Source organism: Chenopodium quinoa, unplaced genomic scaffold (genome assembly GCF_001683475.1).
Source record: "Chenopodium quinoa cultivar QQ74 unplaced genomic scaffold, ASM168347v1, whole genome shotgun sequence".
Classification (NCBI taxonomy): domain Eukaryota; kingdom Viridiplantae; phylum Streptophyta; class Magnoliopsida; order Caryophyllales; family Amaranthaceae; genus Chenopodium; species Chenopodium quinoa.
In genome coordinates this window covers 533,477-553,157 of record NW_018742484.1, presented here as the reverse complement: position 1 = coordinate 553,157, position 19,681 = coordinate 533,477, and the positions used below count along the sequence as shown (strand labels likewise).

At 31.0% G+C, this 19,681-nt stretch overlaps 1 protein-coding gene across 1 annotated transcript; it reads right to left on the bottom strand.

Moving 5' to 3' along the window:
• Window positions 1-5,797: 5,797 nt before the first annotated feature.
• On the bottom strand, window positions 5,798-11,717 carry LOC110719317 (vacuolar cation/proton exchanger 3-like). Its single transcript, XM_021898213.1, has 12 exons — window positions 11,280-11,717; window positions 10,046-10,113; window positions 9,695-9,723; window positions 9,379-9,575; window positions 8,725-8,937; window positions 8,488-8,616; window positions 7,484-7,600; window positions 7,252-7,305; window positions 6,910-7,026; window positions 6,708-6,798; window positions 6,382-6,439; window positions 5,798-5,964 (listed from the first exon to the last, which is right to left on the bottom strand). The coding sequence occupies exons 1-11, from the start codon at window positions 11,565-11,567 to the stop codon at window positions 6,384-6,386; spliced, it is 1,359 nt and encodes a 452-aa protein (XP_021753905.1). The 5' UTR covers window positions 11,568-11,717; the 3' UTR covers window positions 5,798-5,964; window positions 6,382-6,383.
• Window positions 11,718-19,681: the final 7,964 nt, after the last annotated feature.

Here is a 19,681-nt window from a genome sequence, read left to right as displayed (position 1 = left end):
AAAATGAACATATTTTTTCTATATTCAAATTCATTGTATATAACTATTAACAGGATAAAGAAAAAAAAAATTGATAAATCAATAAAAAAAATGTTCAATTTTTATGTACTAGATGTTCCTTTTTAGTGTACTAAATGTTCAATTTTAAAGTACACAATATTCATTTTTTTCCAAAAATTATACACAAATATTAGCAACTTAATAAATAAAAAACATCAAAAATCGTAATAACAAATGAATTCAAGATGCAACAATTCAATAATTCATCACAAAAACTCATCAAGTAAACTAATATTCATAATAAATTCAATTGAAATATTCTAATTCACCGGCAGATTCATCTAAAAGTTAATTGAAAGTCATCAAACTCCTCAAATTGAAATTCATCAGATTATAAAATCAGAAAATCAATTACAAATTCAGCCAAAATCTAACCTAATTAAAACTAATTAAAAATTAATGACACAAAAACTAACCTCCATTGATAATCTCTTCTGAATATCAACCAAATCCATAATGATGCAAAAAACAAAAGAAAGAAAATGTCGAATGAAAGAGAAGAAAATGGAGAGAGAAAATTGCAATCAAAATTATTATGAAAGTGAAGAAATTAAAGAATCATAAATAAAAAAAATAAAAATAAAAAAGGAAAAAACTAGAGTTGGAATTCGGGCCAAGACGTGCTGTCGTGGGCCGGGCCGTGTCGGGCTGAGGTGAAGGCGGGTCGTGCCTTACCGGGCCTTCAAATTACACACTCTAGCCCACGGCATGGCACAATCCATGTGCCGGGCCGCGTGCCAGTCCATGATTTTTATTATTAATTACATAATTTGATTATTAATTAATTTTATTATTTTTATTTTTACTATTTATAGTTCTTTATATTATTATGGTTCCTTTTATTATTATTATTTTTTTATTAATTTATTATATTTCTTTTTATTATTTTATTTTTATTATTTATAGTTTTTTTTTATTATTATGGGGGTGCCGCCCGCGAGTTCGTGCCAAATTATTATTTATTTCACGGCACGGCCCACCACTCGTTCCTCATGCCGTGCTGGGCCGCTACTTTGCCGTGCCCATGGCGGCCACGAGCCAGCCCGACCCATGCCCAGCTCTAGAAAAAAAACTAAGAAAAAAGAAAGAAGAACACTGCAGGAAGGACATAAAGAAAGACGGAAGAAGAATGTAGCTTGTGTTTTGTTAATATAGTTGCGTTTAGGCGTGATGTAGCTATCTTTAGTTGCATAAGGATGTAGCTAAGAATTTGCGCCCGTTTTAACCCACTGGTTAGCGGTTGGGTCGAGTCCATTCGGTATTAGTGTGGTTTTCGGTTTTTTGGATTTATTGTTACTCTATCCGTTCTTAAATTAACACAGTCAAACTTGAGACACATCTCTAAAGTACTAGTTTGACCTTGGATATATACAAAGTACTCCCTCCATCCCCAAAAGTTCGGCCCTTATGAGCAATTTTCACGGGTATTACGAAAGTTAGAAGTAGTATAAGTACATTGGAAAGGTAAATTTACATGGGGACAAAGTGACACTTTTGAGGACGGAGAGAGTATAATTTAATATGGGTAAAAAAATAAAAAAAATTGATATCATGAAATTTTATATTAAATGTATTAAATGCCTATGTAATAATAATATAAGAAGACTATTGAATGGCTACAATAAAATTGTAACCATAGTAATTAATTTTAATCTTGAGCCTACATTTTAATGATCAATCTTGTCCATTCATCCAATTGGCTTTAATTTTTAATTAGAAATGGGGAAAAGAAAAAAAAAAATTCTTAATTATGATTGAAAAAACAGTTTTTCAGTTTCTAAAGCAAAAAAACTGAACTTTGCCATTGACGCAGACAATTTCTAAGTTCAAAGTATTCTAATCTCCAATCTTCATTGAAAACCAACATTTGATTTTAGTTTATTAACAATAAACCTAGTACTCTACGGTATTATATATTACAAAGTCCATAAGTTTTGCATCAAATTTATCAATAAATGAATCATCCTCCATAAAAGAAAACCAGAAAAAACGGTGGAGAAAAAAGAAGAAGATGAAGATAAAAAAAATTGTGAGATTTAACTCTCCTTTCAAGAAACCAATCGACATTAAACATAAGATTTGAAAACATAAAGTGAGATAAAACTTAGAAAGAAAAAAGAAAAATTATAAGTTTAATCCTTCGACCAGATTTACAATTATGTGTGTGTGGAGCAACCATATTTAACAATTTTTTTATCTTATGTGTTGTAATGTTTATTTTTTTTTTTTTTTTTTTAATTATAAGGTGTACTAGGTTAGAACCCGTGTGATGCACGGTTTATATAAAATCTATTTTTATAATTTGTACATTTTTTTTTAAAAAAAAAGGATAAATATAAATACACCTTGTACAAAAATATTTGTAATTTTAAAATTTTAGATTTTCATCAAAATTATGATATATTACCTGTTCAATGTCGCCTAATACATATTTCAATGTAGGAGTCCATTTATTAGTGTTCTATTTACAATTATTTCATTTTTTTGGATAAATTGATAGGTTGTAATTATAATGTAGAAGGTTCTAATATTCAAATTTCAAAATTGTTAAATATGATAACTCCACACACACACAAAAAAAAAATGACATCATCTTATTAGAGTTTGAATACATTTTGTATTGAATAGCAAAGTAAGTATTTACAACTATATATAGAGAAAGCAAATAACCTACCAAAGGAAACTAAGGCCACGGTATAATTAATCAAAGGATTATGCCTACAATTGTGGCTAAGAATATAATTGACCGTAAGAAAGGTCAAGAAAGGCTAAATATAAGAGCTACAAATAAGGGAAGAGGATAACTACTAGCTATATACAAGGAGATTTGATTATCTCTTAACATTCCCCGCAAGATGGACGGTCGAGAGACGAGGCCAATCTTAGAATACAAGTAGTTAAACCGGGAGATAGCAAGAGGTTTAGTAATGACGTCCGCAAGCTGGTCATTGCCGAAAATGTGCCCCCGCAACATGGACGACCAAAGGGAAAGTCCAATATTGAAAGATGATTTGTGGTTGTAATAAGAAAATGTTGATAATGATTTTTTCATTTTTTTTTTTTTTTTTTTTTGTTTGTTGAAAAAAAAGAGAGTAGTGGGTGGGTTTCTCCATAAGAGTTTGGAAAAATAAGTTTATGCTTGACAACACTAGGTAGATAAACTACGGGTTGTCGAAAATGGTTTTGTTTCTCCGTAAGGGGTGTGGAGAAAAAAAAAATTGATAGTTGGCTATCGTTGGTAGAGAGACTACATGGTGCCGAATTATGGATTTGTTTCTCCGTAAGGGGTTTGGAGAAAAAAATGATAGTTGGCTATCCTTGGTAGAGAGACTACATGGTGCCAAAATGGGTTTGAGCGGAAGTTTGATTTGGGTTTGAAACTATCCGAGAGGGAAGTTGAATATGGTCACCATCATTTGTCGGTGTCAACAAAGGGTTTTGATGGTGTAGCCATGGTAGTAGCGGATGCGGAAAAAAGTTGGATCAATAGCTCATGATACCATATTAGAGTTTGAATACATTTTGTATTGAATAGCAAAGTAAGTATTTGCAACTATATATAGAGAAAGCAAATAACCTACCAAAGGAAACTAAGGCCACGGTATAATCAAGGATTATGCCTACAATTGTGGCTAAGAATCGTTAACTACCAAAAATATAATTGACCGTAAGAAAGGTCAAGAAGGGCTAAATATAACAGCTACAAATAAGGGAAGAGGATAACTACCAGCTATATACAAGGAGATTTGATTATCTCTTAACACATCTTTGCATTTAGGCGGGAAAAAATTATTATGAGAGTGACATGTGGACAGTGATGACGTCAGCAACGTTTTGTTTTAGTCGTATTTAATAGATTTTAAAGTCAACTAAATGGATGGATATGATGAATTTTATTAATTGGAGGGCTAATATTCACTCAGTTACATTGACCACAATTTTATTGTAGCCATTTGAAAACTGTGCTAATAATATAATTCATGATAAAAGACCGAGTATTAAAATATATTCATGGACCTCAACCATCAGCTTAAGCTTTTGGTTGAGATGGTCCTTTAACATGGTATTAGAGCCAGCGTGACATAAAGATCACGAGTTCGAATTTCATCACCCCTATATATATTAAACGCTATATACGTTGTTACTAAAAAATGAAAGTCATATGTACCGTAAAAATAAAATTCTTAAATTTATAAGAATCAACATCAATTTAAAAACTGGTAACAAAAAAGTCCAAAATCACTTGTTGTGGTTTCTTGTTTTCTATTTTTGATTTCAAAAAAGCAAAAAGTGAAAACAAAAACAAAGACAAACGACTACTTGTTTAGCATCGTTTTTATTTTCAGTATTCTGATTTTTTTTACAAAAAAAAAAAAAAAAGGGTTAAGTATATTTGTATAATCAATGAGTCCAACTTTTTTTTCTTTTTTTTTTTTGGGTTCATAGTGCAAGCTAAGATGAACACTGTGACTCTAAATTAATATATTTGTTGCCATTGAGAATGATTAAAATAGGTAAAACGAATGAATTTCTATTAAAAAAAAAAATTAACAACGGAAATAGATAGAGGCGAGTTAAGTACTATATATGTGTATAAATATTTTGATGGTTTGTTCGTTAACATTATTTAATCTCCTGTTAGAAGTGTGAGCCATGATGGTTAATTGTATTGCAAATAAACCGGAAGAATTACACTATTTTTACTCACTTTACTTTGTATAAAGTACCATTTATTTTAACTTACCCCCTCCACCATCTAACCTCACAATATTTGTTGGTAAAATAATTGTTGAAATCAATAATAAATATACAATTAGAACTTTTGTGGATTGAAGATCTCAAACTCATAGTTGCGTCCCGGAACATAATTCACTGCCTTAGAAGCAAAATACGCCACCACCAGTATTCTAGTGACGCACGCCCTCCATGTTTAACGCAACTCTCCTCATAATTTGTGCACCCGAACCCGAATAGTGAAATTACTCAAGAACTGTTCAGATCTCAAAGGGTGGGTTTGTGTTTGTATGTTTAGGTTTTCAATAATGAAAATAATGTATGTATGAAATAAGGGCTAAGGAGAAGTATTTATAGGAGAAGAAAGAAAAAAAAAACAAACAAGGCTAGCCTTCCACGCAAAGCCCATACTTGCCGCAAGGTTATGTGAGCAGCGAGCTATAGCTCACTCGCATGCTAGCTCTCGCTCAGCCCAGCCGCAAGGCATTGAGAGCAGCAAGCTATAGTAGCTCACTCGGCCAGCTTGTAAGAGTATATACTACTAGTACAATTTTTTTATTTTTAATTTTTAATTATGGATATCTTCAATTGTAAGAGTATATACTACTTATTGGTAAGTGGTAGCAAGCTTGTGGGCAATGTGGCTATTTAATTTTTCCATCATTACAACAATAAAATAATTCAGGCACAAAAAGTAGAATCAAATTAAATTAAATTAAATTGAATTACAGTGTCGTTTATTATTTTCCAAAAAAACCATACTCAAAAAAATAAAAATTACAAGCTTTCTTCCATTAAAAAAACTCTCCTTACCCAAAAAAAATGAACTTTTTTTGTGTAATATGGAGACTATAAAATAAATTCTTGAAATGCATATATATACGATTATATGCGTATCTCCTTCAGCCTTCCTTTGGCTGCATTTGTAGCAACTTTCCAATAATTTTCGATGTTTGCTGATCAGAGAGTACATTTTTTTTTCTTTTTTTGTTTTTTTTTTTAAAAAAAATATTCCCATCCTTTTATTTGGCACCAAATAATGTAGGTGAACTTTGATGAACTCCATAATCGATCCGTACGTTTAGATGAAACAATCAACAGATTCCTTTTTCGATCCTTGGATCATCAACATTGGTATTTTTTTTTCCTTGGCGCCCGCTTGGAAAAACCCTGTATAACGTAATCTCATCAATCTCTCTACAATTCTACAATGATAAATATAGAGATGATCGATATTTTCTTAATTCGAGGCCAATGTTTGAACCCTTAACTTTTAGATCATACTAAAATTAATTAGTTAAAATATTACTTCAACTTTTCATTTATATGCAATCGATGTAATTGGTATGTGATATAAGCTAATGTAAAAAAAAAAAAAAAAAAATAAAAAAATGACATACATAATGTTATAATTAATAATGTGTATCTTTGTGTCAAAAAAAAAAAAAGAAGTGCTATGATGAATTTCTATATTAATTGTTGCTTTTATGGGTGTGTGGATAAATTATACAAAAATATACAATATTCCACAATAAAATATCACATTTTTTTAAAAACAAATAAAATATTATACGTAACTACTCTTACCTCTAGAAAATTTGGTCGTTGGTAGATGCATTTGCCACGTTCATGATATTTGGTTGGCCTGTAAGCAAAAATGTTTGCACATTACACACCAAACAATTATTTGTAGTAATCATGTTTAACATACATTACACTATTTCTGTCTCTTTTTACTTGAATAAGTGTATTTAAACTCCAATTTTATTTTAGAAAAAGAGATTACAGAACTCAAATACGAGTAATTTGAGACATCTTAATAAACGGCGGTGAAAGTAATAATCTGAATTGGAGGGAGTATTCAAATTACGGGTTCATTAATATAAGTTATCGATAAAGGTGTAGACTCTTACTTGGAGGAGTTCGAAGGACAATGAAACAAGCCCCCATAACAACGTAGCAAAGCAGCAGAACTAATCCTTTCATGTAGTGAGAAGTTCCATCCTGCGCAAATCATAGAATTTGGATATTATAAATTATTATTGCTAAATTAATTAGCTAATTGGAACTTGATTCGTGCTAAATTAATTTAATGGAATGAATTGTTTTAATTACCTGTAAAGTGAAGGCAGTGACAATTATGGAAAGAGCTAGACATCCGGTTTCAATTGTGTTGAAATTAAGATCCATCTCGATACCCATTATCCAAGCTACTATAACACACAATGGAACCTGCGAGATCATAATAATAAATCATTAAGGGTAATACGAGAATTCATAGTTATATCAACATAATCTATAATTAAAGTAATTTAGTAATTGAAATAACGACCTAAAGTGTACAATACATTATTTAGGGACCGAGGAATTAGTATAGCAATAACACGGTTCTTATCTTTTAAATTTTATAGATCTATACATCAAAGTAGTGGTACATTGTTTAAGAAATGTACTTACCAAAAACATGGAAATTTGAGTAGCTGATCCAAGAGCAACACCCAAGGAAATATCCTGTTCAATTTGAATACAATAGAGTTAGTGGATTAAAAATCAAACATTAACCGTGATTTTGTCATGTTTTTATAGGAAAATACAAATTTTAAAAAAAGTTAGAAATATAATATGGATTAAACAATAATGATATTAATATAAATGATAATGTTTATAATCATAGGAAAATTAAACATACCAACTTGTTCTTAAAAGCAAAAATGACAGCTCCAGCATGTTCAGCTGCATTTCCTACAATTGGTAGCAAAATTATGCTGATGAAGCTCACTGATACGCCCCATGAAACTGAAGCAGCCTGCCATGCATCCAATTGTCACATACCACAACATAACAGCATTCAGAATTTGTCACATGCAACACAAATTTTGCTATTTTTTCAAATTTTATCTTAATTGATTTAATTTGGAACGAATTAAAATAGAAATGGACATACTACATCCATTTCATTACAGTTAACATTGTATATTACATTATTTATACTCTTTACATTTGCTAATGCAAAATTTTGATAATTTTTTATAAATATGCCTACTAGTAAAAATATATATTACCTCCGTTTCTTATTTTGTGCAACAAAGGGGTATTATTTGTGAGACATAAAATATTCCTTTGTTGCACATAATAAGAAACGGAGGTATGTAGTACAAAAATTTGTAGTTTTGAATTAGACAATGAAAGTTTTTTTTTTTTTTTTTCATTTTTTTTTTATGACCAATACTGAATTATAAGTTATACAAGTAATATTGTTGGAAGGTACACGATGGGTGATGGACCTTCGGCTAGGCTCCTATCTTAGGGATGCCGAGGGCTACAAATCGTGAACCATGGGTCCACCGCAACCAAACCCGCTCCCCCCACCCCAAACTTGAGCTACGAGTAGTATTTTAAAAAGTTATGGTTTATTTGGTATCATTGTGATTTTCTTGTTGTGTTTTACAACTATATGATATATGACATATAATGAATTAAAGTTTGGTCAAACTTATTAAAATCATGATAATTTTAAAACTTGACAACAAAAAAGTGAAAACACCTTTTTCTTGTTTTTTGTTTTTGGGTTTTTTTCTTTTAAAAAATTAAAAAATTGAAAACAAAAAACAGTGTCATACAAGTCCTTAGCTAAATACTTCAAAAAACAAGTAGAGGATGAAGGGAGCATTTTGTAATAGATTGATAAATTACCTCAATAGTGGCAACAACATACTCAGATAGCAATGCAATAACAGCAGTCATTCCAACCAACCAACCAAATCCACTCCAAAAACCAATAACAGGAACTTCTTCAGTAGTTTCTGCATCATCATCAGAATCCTAATAATAGTTTCATAACATGATCAATTAGTTAGTAATCAGAATCATACCAAGTCCTTAATTAAAATCAAATATTGGCGATTCGAGCACGAATGATTGAGTAATCACCTCTTGAGCCTCAAAGAATTGTCTGTGAGTCCATAATTGGAAGACAAGGTAAGCAAAGTAAGCCACCAGCATTACTATACTGCTTACTCTTGATAGGATTAGTGTTGAGTAGGACACAGCTTGAACAGATTTAACACCATAATTGAAGAGCAATGGCAAAATGTGGCATAATAATCCCAGCAATAAAAGGAAGCAATTTACATCTGCTTGTTTCTGTAGAATGATTAAAACAAAACCATGTTAAACAACTTTATATACATAAAAAATATATAAAACCCTAAGGTGTGGTTTTTTAGTACCAGATCTATCAATAATAATCGATTTTCCTTCAATTCTTCTAGTTTCCAAATTCTATGTGGCTTCCTCCGTTTTTTTAAGTGTTATATAACGATTTTATATATGTTTTACATTGTTCACGACTTTTCATATAAGTTTAAGTTTATTTACTTGGTAAACTACTTTCATCAATAGGACCCCTCGGCACACTAAATCAAAACAGCAGTGACAAAATTAGGTTTCCCTTTACTCATATCAACAATATAATTTATCTTTAATATATAGTCATATAACATTATATCGTTTCAATTTTATCAGATTTCTCAGAAGAGACACAATAAGGCATCATATATACGAGCGGGTTTAGTTGTTATTTACCCTATCATACTTTTGCTCCTTGTTGAGATTGGCAAGGCCACCACAAAAGAGGGAAGTACCAAGAACCAAGAGAAGGTTGGAAAGAATGGAGCCAAGAAGTGAGTACTTCACCAAGGCTACTTTATTCTGACTTAGGGCAAGAATTGCTATTATTAACTCTGTAGCATTTCCACATGTTGCATTCAAAAGCCCTCCCACTGCAAAATTCAATTTTTAATTATAAGAAAAATAAATTCTAAAGACTAACGGCATGTTAATTAGAAAACAGAATTGAATTTATAATAAAGTGAGAAATATATTAATTAAATATTTATACCTGTTGGACCAGTGTAACAAGCAATTTGTCTGCAAGTCGTAGACAAATAGACATATAATAAGAATAAATATTAGGGGAAAAAAAAAAAAAGAATTGAAACAACCAATAAAAGAAGGTGATTTAATAATACGAAGTATTTTACGATAGCAAATAGTAAATAAGAAAGCATGAAATTATAAAGGGCTAAAAAGATGTTAAAGTTCATTGTATAAACATGTCTTAATTTGTAGAGTTGGATATATGATTAACTATTTTTAAACATATAAGTAGTTAAATCTAATAAAAAGTATGCATGGTTACATTATCAGTAACAACAAATAAATAAAATAAGGAAGATGAAGAGGAGCTTACTCAGTTATAAAGCTCACACGCTCCGCGAGTGGTGTAAGTGCAAGTAAACTCAAAGCAAACACCCATTCCTGCCCACAAATATTACAAGTAAGATTATATTAATCCATATAAAACTTGGCATGTTTAAAATCAAATGATTTTTTAAACAATCAATTATATAATTGTGTATAATATTGTGCTTCACTATGCATATTATAAGTAATTAATGTTAAATGATGCAATTTTATGTCATAAAGATTTCGTAGAAGCTTTATTGCCGAATTTTAAATATTGTTTTATCGACAGATACCCATCGAATAATATTACATCGACTGAACTAGTTATACATCACAGTTAGGTTTATTTCCTGATTAGCATATATTATTAATGACACTACTTCTTGTTCAATATCTTTATATGCACTTTAGTAGGTTATTATTGTTACACTTGGCCATTGCTTCTTAGATAATGTAATTGAATAAGGAAGTGGTCCGATACAACTAAAATCCTCTGACATACATAATCTCGTGATGGGCTGTTGCATAAAACAAAGTAAAATCAACCACAATCTCCCCCATAAAAATTCTAGTGTAGTGTATTACTTGCATTGATATGATACTCTTTCAACAATTGATTATTGTAAATTTGATATTGTTGAGGAAATATATACGAAGTATCATTTTTTTTCCTTTCGTTTTCTTATAATTAGTTTCGATGTGTGGTTCTGTGTACGTTTTATCTATAAAAAAAAAGTAAAAATATTGTATGAGTCTGAATCATGATAAGACAAATATAAGGTTTTTATTTATTTTTATTAGACATTTTATTTATATTTTATAATATCTTGACTTTTGAAATTTAGATATAGGTTTTTGGAATTTATTGAACTTTTTTTTTTTTGGAATTTTATGTATTATAGGTGGGTGAATCGACTCACAATAAACAAACACACCCAATACTTAATGAAAATATTTTAAGTCCCATCATTTTTCTCTCTTATCAATTCAACTCAACGAATCAAAACATAAAAATAAGGTAAAATAAGGTTATAGGGCAAACAATTCGGGAAAGAGTAAGATTAATGAATTTAACACTCCCAACACTTGAATTAAATGTGCATGCATATTGAGAAATGGCAATTAACATGCTTAATTTGTTTATCTATATTTTTTTTATATGTATATATATTCTATGAAAATCAATTATCAAAAAAATAAAAAAAAAAGAAAAAAAAAACTTGTTGATTGGTTCTTACCCTTCCAAAATTGTAGTGATGAGCAGCAATAGCCAAAGGAATAGCAGGAAAAAGAAGAGCAAGCTTAGTACCCAAAAACACTTCCTGTAAATTCGTTAGTATATTTTTCAGCAACCCACATTGAACCTTATTAATGAGTTGAAGTTCAGATTTTCTCCTGAGAGAAGACGAGGACATGTTATGTGCCGTTCGCCCCGGGCGGACGACTTCCTTAGTCGCCGTCCCCTTCGATGCTCCATTCTCCAAACCTGCCCACACTGCATCTGGTGTACGTGATGAGGAGTCCATATTTTTCTCTTCTCTACGTTGTCGTAGTCGAATACGAATAACCCTAAATGACGAATTTACTCGGTCGTTTCTAGAAACCAAAACAACAACAACAACAACAACGATTATAACTGAATGATATAATTAAAGTTGGTCTAGTAATTAAGAACTGTTATGTACATTGATATATACTGCTACGGAATGAGTATTTCTTAGTAAAGCTTTTTCCGCGAAATTTCTCAGTTTTGTCTGTAATATACTCTGAAATCTAAATGTATATGTATATACTGCCTTATTTTTTTAATTTAATTTAATTTAATTTAATTAATTAATTAATTTTTTTTTTTTTTTTATGGATATAGTCTATTAGTCTCCAGGTGTCAACAACACAAGGACCAAGCTTATAAACTAGCTTCGTTCAGTTCAAATACGGAAGTTAGTAACTCGTAGCACACCTCAACATGAAGTTAACTGCAACTGCCAATTCACTTCGTTTTTAAATATTGGCATCAATTTGATCGGTGAGAGTGAGGGATAACTCAAGTGGTTATGTCTTTCCTTCCGATCTTAAGAAATCTTAGGATCGCTTCTCATCACCTGCCCTTGTGGCTCTCTAAACAGCAAAAAAAAAAAATCAATTTGATCGGCGCATTACTGAGGTATAATTCCGACCATTAATATATTAAATTACTAGATTATTCTCGTGCGATGCACGGTTTGAACAAATTTAGAAAATTAAATTTTTTTCAAACCAAAATTAAAAGCAGAATTTTAGAGCTCATAGAAAAATTGAATGATAAAAGGGGTACCTGAGGAAGAAAAATTAAATTATTATTGTTAGAAAGAATATACTGTTTTCGAAAATTGATACAAATAATAATATAGCTGATCAGAATTTTAAAAAAATAAAATAAAAATCATAAAATAATGACATCATTTATAGTTTTGCAAGGAAATTTTTTAGTGACAACATGACATTTTTCTAATTTTAGGATCCGATAATGTCAGTGATTGCTATTTTAGTATTAGTATATATTTATAGATTAAACTAGTTTAAATCCATGCAATGCATGTTTAACTTTCGGTTAATGTGTTTATTTTTAATGAATTGAAATTATTATTGCGTTGCTGAACATAAATTGGGTTTATTAAACAAAAATCATTTTTATTAAAATAAAATTATGTTTATTGAATTTTTTTTTAATAACGTGAAGAGAACATGACATGAGATGGTAAAATTTTTATGTTATACTTCGTATAAGACTATTCCTACATATTTTCTTCAAAATTAAACCAACTAAAATTTCAAACAATAAATTTTGATATAAAAAAAGAAAACCTCTTCTTTTGACATTGTGATTGTAAATATTACAAATTTTTTTCTCAACTAAGTTTGTCATGATTCAATAGTAATTGACATTTTAATGTATTTAGTTTGATTTTTTCTTCGTATATACATAAAATTTATATATTTTAAAGTGTAATTGCATATAAATCAATTTAGTTTATATCTTCATCTTATTTTAACATTCTATCGTTTTTTTTCTTAGAGAAACTTGGGGGATAAAGAATCACGGTAGTATATAACTTGATTTTTTTCAATATCTATATAAAATTATATCCATTGTTTTAAGTTAGGAAAAAATGGAAAAATAATCTCACCTTTTCCCCATTTTTTCAAAATAAAAATCTCACCTTTTAATTATTCCAAAACAATCCCACTTTTTATACTGGATTAAGCCTAAATATTAATGATCATTTTTCTAATCATGTATTTCATAATTTAAAAAATTTTAATTTCCAAGAATTAAATGCGAAATATTTACCTAAAAAAAAGTCTCTCAAATAATCATAAAACGTATCCATTCAAGTTTAATTTTACTCTAATACTTTTATTAAACAAAATAGTATGTGTATGTTCAATAATTTTCATGTAAAGTTACAAATACTCTTTTAACTGTAACTTTGATAATTTAAAAAAATTGGATTGAATGATTAAAGATAATCTACCTATAACTATATACTAAAGGCAAAACCAGGAATGTCATTTTTGATTAATAAATCCTGTCAAAAGAACTTCTTTTTTCCAAAGCTTCTTAGAGAATACTTAATACTATGGAATAGTATTTTCCTTTCTATTTGGTAATTATATTCCATTTATACACATTCAACAAAATATTATTCTTTTATTTAATACTATGCAATAATATTTCCCTATCTATTTCTTCGTGATGTAATGTAATCAATAATTATTTTTATTAGTCACACATGTAATTAATACTCCATCTTTTTTAATTTCTTTAGTATGATATAATTTTCTTTTTATTTTGTAGTTACAAAATTTCATCTTATTTTGCAATTAGATATAAAATATTAATTTTATAATTAAATATAATGTTATACTAATGATAAACAGTAAAAATTACCGTGTATGGTATAGGACCTAACATAGTATTCAACTATTTTAAGGCCAAGATGGAATTAGTGGTGATAACTACTTTCTTTATAGCCACACTCTGAGGGTTGTGGATGGTAAGAAATAACAGAGTTTTTGAAGGCCACCTGGTAGTCACATGTCGATGCCAGCTATTATTTCAGAAGGGTTAAGACAACAAAGCTTGTTTATAACGAAATTAGGGCCTTCGGAGCAAGGCTTGGATCATCCACTGGGATTTATGAGGGCTATTTTATAGAATGATAGTGGGGTTGGTGCTTTTACTACACCAATATTGGTAGATGGCTCGTGGAAAAACATATGCACATAGTTTGGGAATGGGGTGGTGCCCAGAACCTATGTAGATTGGTATTCAAGGAATGTTGGGGGGAGTGACCTACGTATTCGCTCAATCGGCCTTACATGTGGAGCTGAACGTATATTTTGAAAATCTTCGGAAGGGGTCAAAGTATTTATTGCAGGCTATTACAATTTACAAGGATTATGTTTCTTTGGTTAGGATACTAAGCAGTGGCGGAGTCAGGATTTTTCACATGGGGGGACGGACTAAGGTGGTGTTTTATAAATGGACAAAACCTTTTAAACATACATAAATTGTATGGACTATGCTTAATACTTATAAATAAGTTTAACAACCCGGAAATCCATACTACAACCAATAATTTAATTTTGGCAATGGCGGATCCAATAATTTTATTTTATAGGTTTAAATTAAAGCTTTCAAACCTAGGACAATTTAATTTATATTGAGATATATGATAAAATCAAATACCTTTGCCTGAAATCCATACTACAACCAATTAATAATTTGGGGTTATAATTTATGAAATTATCAAAAAATTTATGTAATTACTAAGGTAATTTAGAAGTTAGAACATGATGCCATTAAATAATACTCCGTAGTATTACTTCTAATTAAATGTGTGAAGTAAGGAAACAAGCAAAAAAGGGAAAAACTTTAAAATAAAAATAAGAAGAAAAAATGTTGGATAAAAGGATTGAACCCATGACCAAAGAGAAAACTAGTAAGCCCTTAAACCATTGAACCAACTCTTTTTCTAACTTTTCTTGCTGCACATAATTCCTTTTAACTAAAAACTTTTTTTTGAAGTGGGGGACAGTACCCACCTGGCTCCGCCAGTGATGCTAAGGGCTGGAATTAGAGGTGGGCACCGTGCCGTGCCGGGCCACAATTTGGCACACCCCAGCCCACGCCACGGCACGGCCCACGTGCCTGGCGTGCCGTGCTGGGCAACGGACCGTCACGTTAAATTTTTATTTTTTTTTTTAGAAAAAGAATTGATATATATATTTTTGATATATATATATTATTCCATGCCTGCGGGCCGTGCTTTTGGGCCGGCACGCGGGCCATACGTCGTGCCGCCCACCCGTGTCGTGCCGGCCCGTGCCGTTTTCCAAAAAAATTGTCCACGGCACGGCCCACGACTAGGCCACCGTGCGGCCGTGCCTGCGGCGGGCTCGTGCCGCCACCGTGCCGTGCCCGTGCCGGCATAGCCCATGCCCACCACTAGAACACTCAGATCTTACGTGCTCTTATGCTTGACACTGCCTGGAATTGTCACATATGTCACTCTTAGATGGACAGTAAATAATATTTGCCGAACTAGTAAGGCAGTTGCTTGGTGTAGCATCCACAAGGTTCAAAAGGATCGGAACGAGTGGACAAGACGCATATTTTCGTGACCACGACTCATAGTAGTTTATCCTCTTTTAATAACGTGATTTAGTCGGTTTGTTTAAACTCATGTCAAAAAAAAAAAAAAAAAAAAAAAAAAAAAAAAAAAGCCCGAAGTCCCTAGCCTACTTGTGGATAAGGTTCTTGTTGACCGAAATATGTAAATACATGTATTGTTTGTTACTTGTTCATTCTTAGCTTTTATATTTACTACATCATCAATTACCATTTTGCTGACTATTGTTCCACACAAATCAAATACTGTAACAATTTACACTGTATTTAATAAACAATTTATCACACAAATCAATAACGTAACCAAGGCGATTGTTTTTTTTTAGACCGAAACAAGAACTAATTTAGATTATGATAAAAGAGGATAGAGAAAGAAAGATGACAATGCATGAATCGTAAACAATACTAAAGCAACCTTATACACACGAACTTTCATCGAAATTTCATCTGGTTAATCAACAAGAAATCATGGGTCCCTTTGTCTTTTACCTTAAACTAGTTTTATAAAAACAAGCTTTTATACTGGATTGAGCTAGATTTGAACCTCGTTATCATCTAAAACAAAAGCTGGTCACATGATGCTATTTATCGTATCTCCCTTAGCTTCACAAATTAAAATAAAAGTGGCAGAAATTCTTTTTGGAATCAAGTTAATAACGATCAACTAAGTTTTACCTATAACACTTGCTTGATATATAAAAACCCCACCTCCTAGGATTTTTTTAAATAAATGCTTCAATTAATCTAGTGGGTCAAATGAGCAATGTATGTGTGTGTCAATTTTCGTTCTTAAATAAACGTCTCTTTTGGTTAATGATTCTTATTTCAAAATATATAAAAAGAAGAACGAAGATAACATTTGGTTGATACAACGTAAATATAAAGAGAAAGGAAAAAGTGCGGTTTGGTTTGATCAAATGTAAGTAAAACAAAAATTTCAGAGTAAGGTTCGATTGATCAATATAAATAAATCAATACAAATTTACAATGGACTTTTGCTTTTCAAAATTGCAAATAAAAAAAAAAAAGGTACCAAGTACAATTGGTGTAAAAAATAAATAAATTAGAGTTAAGAAATATATAGCACTACTTAATAGACCTGGCAAACAAGTTATTCAGGTCGGGTCATTTCAGGCCGGGTCGCTTTTTGGGTCAACAAATATTCGGGTCGGGTCGGGTCACTTCGAGTTTCGGGTCATCACTTCGGGTTGAGTTCGGGTCGTGTCATTTCGGGTTGGGTCAGTTTGGGTCGAGTTAATTTTTTGGACTAGTTTTCGGATCGGGTCAGGTCAAGTTCGAGTCCAATCGCCAAAGATAAACTCACTTAAAAAAATTGTGGGAAAATTCCCTCGATCTTATTTTAATTATAGTAGTAACTTTTATATAATAATTAGAAACTAAAGTAACTTTCTTTAAAAAAAACACCAGAAAAAAAAAACGTGAGTACCTATCAGGTCACTTCGGGTCACACTACAAAAATTTGACCTTTTAGCGACAGGTGAAATCCGTCACTAATTTCTAAAAATCCGTTGCTAGACTTAGCTAGCTACGGATATATCGATAGGATCACTCCATTAGTAAAAAGCTTGTCGCTAAATAGATTTAGAGACAGAAAAAAAAATCTTTCAGTAAATTTAGCAACGGGAAAAAAACCTATCTCTAAATTTAGCAACGGAAAAAAAAAAAAAAAAATACGTCGCTCATATCAGCAACGGAAAAAATTTCTCAAGAATGGCAGATGGTAGGTGTTGAACTTGTGACCTCAAAGTCACGTGCTGATACTCTTACCAACTATACCAAATATTATATTTGTTTACTTATACGCACATAATTGATAATAAGTGAAAGAAATATTAGAGACGGAATTTAAAATCCGTCTCTAGTTTACATAATTCGTCTCTAAAGTAATATTTTACATAATTCGTTACTAAAATAATTCAGAGATGGATTTAAAAATCCGTCTCTAAATTAGAAACGGAATTAAGAATTTAGGGATGGATTTTCAATTCTGTCTCTAATTTAGAGACAGATTTTTAATTCCGTCGCTAATTTAGCGACGGATTTTTCCGTTTCTATATAAGAAACGGATTGAAATCGGACTCTAGTATTCCGTTTCTATATGGACAGTTTTTTGTAGTGTCGGGTCAATTAATTCGGGTCACTTCAAGTCGGGTCAACTTCGGATTTCGGGTCAATTTCGGGTCAGGTCATTCGGGTTTTATTTCGAGCATTGAGTCACGTTCAGGACAACTCCACTTTGGGTCGTGTTCGGGTCCAATGGGTTAGTTCATGTTCGGGTCAATGATTTCGGGCCAATTTTCGGGTCACGGGTCGGCTCGGGTCAGAATTGCCAAGATTACTACTTATGAGGGTAAGGTATACAAAACCCTAAGGATGGTATTAGTGTTTAATATATTTTCTAAGTTTTTAATTTAGAAATACAAGACAAAAACACACGTCGATTGGTGTAAGAAATAATTTTTATATGTACAGCTTTAAGCGTTGTATATATCAATATCAACTTTTTAAAAAGAGACGATATTCTGTAGCGGATAAAACTTTTAATTAAGGATGAAGGGAGAAGTAGAAATCCCCAACCCTCTAATTATTTTTAAAAATGAATGGTTTAGTTGCTATATTGAGATTATTATGCATGACACAAGCTATTAAGATATTCAAGGGTGAATCCATCGAGATTGAAATTTTTTACAAATTGAATTGGAAATAGGAGAGATTCTTCGTTGTAGTTGAGGCTTGTAAAGGCCTGACCCTCCTAACCAACTTCTAAATTACGCATATAAAAAATAGAACGATGGTTATAGATTTACATTTTATAGTATAGATCGAAGGCTTTAACCTTTGTCTCCTCAACTTTTTGGTCCAAGACTTGCCATTGCTAGACAGAGCCGAACTCCAAATAAACATAAAATCACCATTTCAATTATTAAAGGAGAATAGGCCAAAATACGAAATTTGGAAGGAAACTTCTTTCATTATCTAGCATACTAAACCTACCACATTGGGATTGCTTATATAATGTTTTTGTTTTGAGCTTTGTAGAGATATATGTATATTAGTTATTATTGTTCACTTTTACATAATCTTTTTAAAAGCCATAACTTTTAACCAACTCCTACTCGATCTATATTTGTATACTTCGTACATAATAATAATGGTTGTAACAAGATTTAGATTTTTGTATTGGTTGGTAAGATATTCACTTGATCTTCTTTCCACTTACAGTTATTGGTGTTTGGATTTGGTTACTCCAGGTGGATATTATGGATACGTTATTTTAAGCCTCTAATTATTTCTTCATAATAATTATTGTATAGATTTCTTCAAAAAAAAAAAAAAAAAAAAGTAATTATTGTATAGCTAATTTAAGTCGATAATAATTAACTAGTACTCCTATGTGTTATTAATGTTATTTTAATATGATGTATCATGTAATTAGTGTATAACTCATACATTGTGATAATTAAGAGCATTATTGTTTAGTAGATCATATATCTTCGAAATGCATTTTTAAGGCTTTTTTTTTTTTTTTTTTGAGGGATTTAAGGGTGTTGTTATTTACCGTCCAATAGTTTTCCCAAAATACCTCTAATAATTAAACCCCTAACTGGGCTCTCTCTTCAAACTTATCCTTTCTCTCTCTCTTCATACCTCAGCAGCAATGGCTAAATCTTCAATTAAACCAGCCAAAACAAAGTGTCTTACGAAATAATTATCAAGTTAGAATAACCTCATAAAGCAAGGGTAATTTGTGTATTGTTAAGGAAATTAAAGTGTATTTGTTATTTTGAGCGCTTTCCCTAAATAATGTTGGAAAATTCTCAAATTCCCAAAGTACAGCCACTTTTTTTTTTTTAATTCTCATTATACTGTCCACGTCAGCTTTAGGAATAAAACCGGTTATTTTTTTTTTTCCGGTCCAGCAACAAACCGCTACTTGAAGTAGTG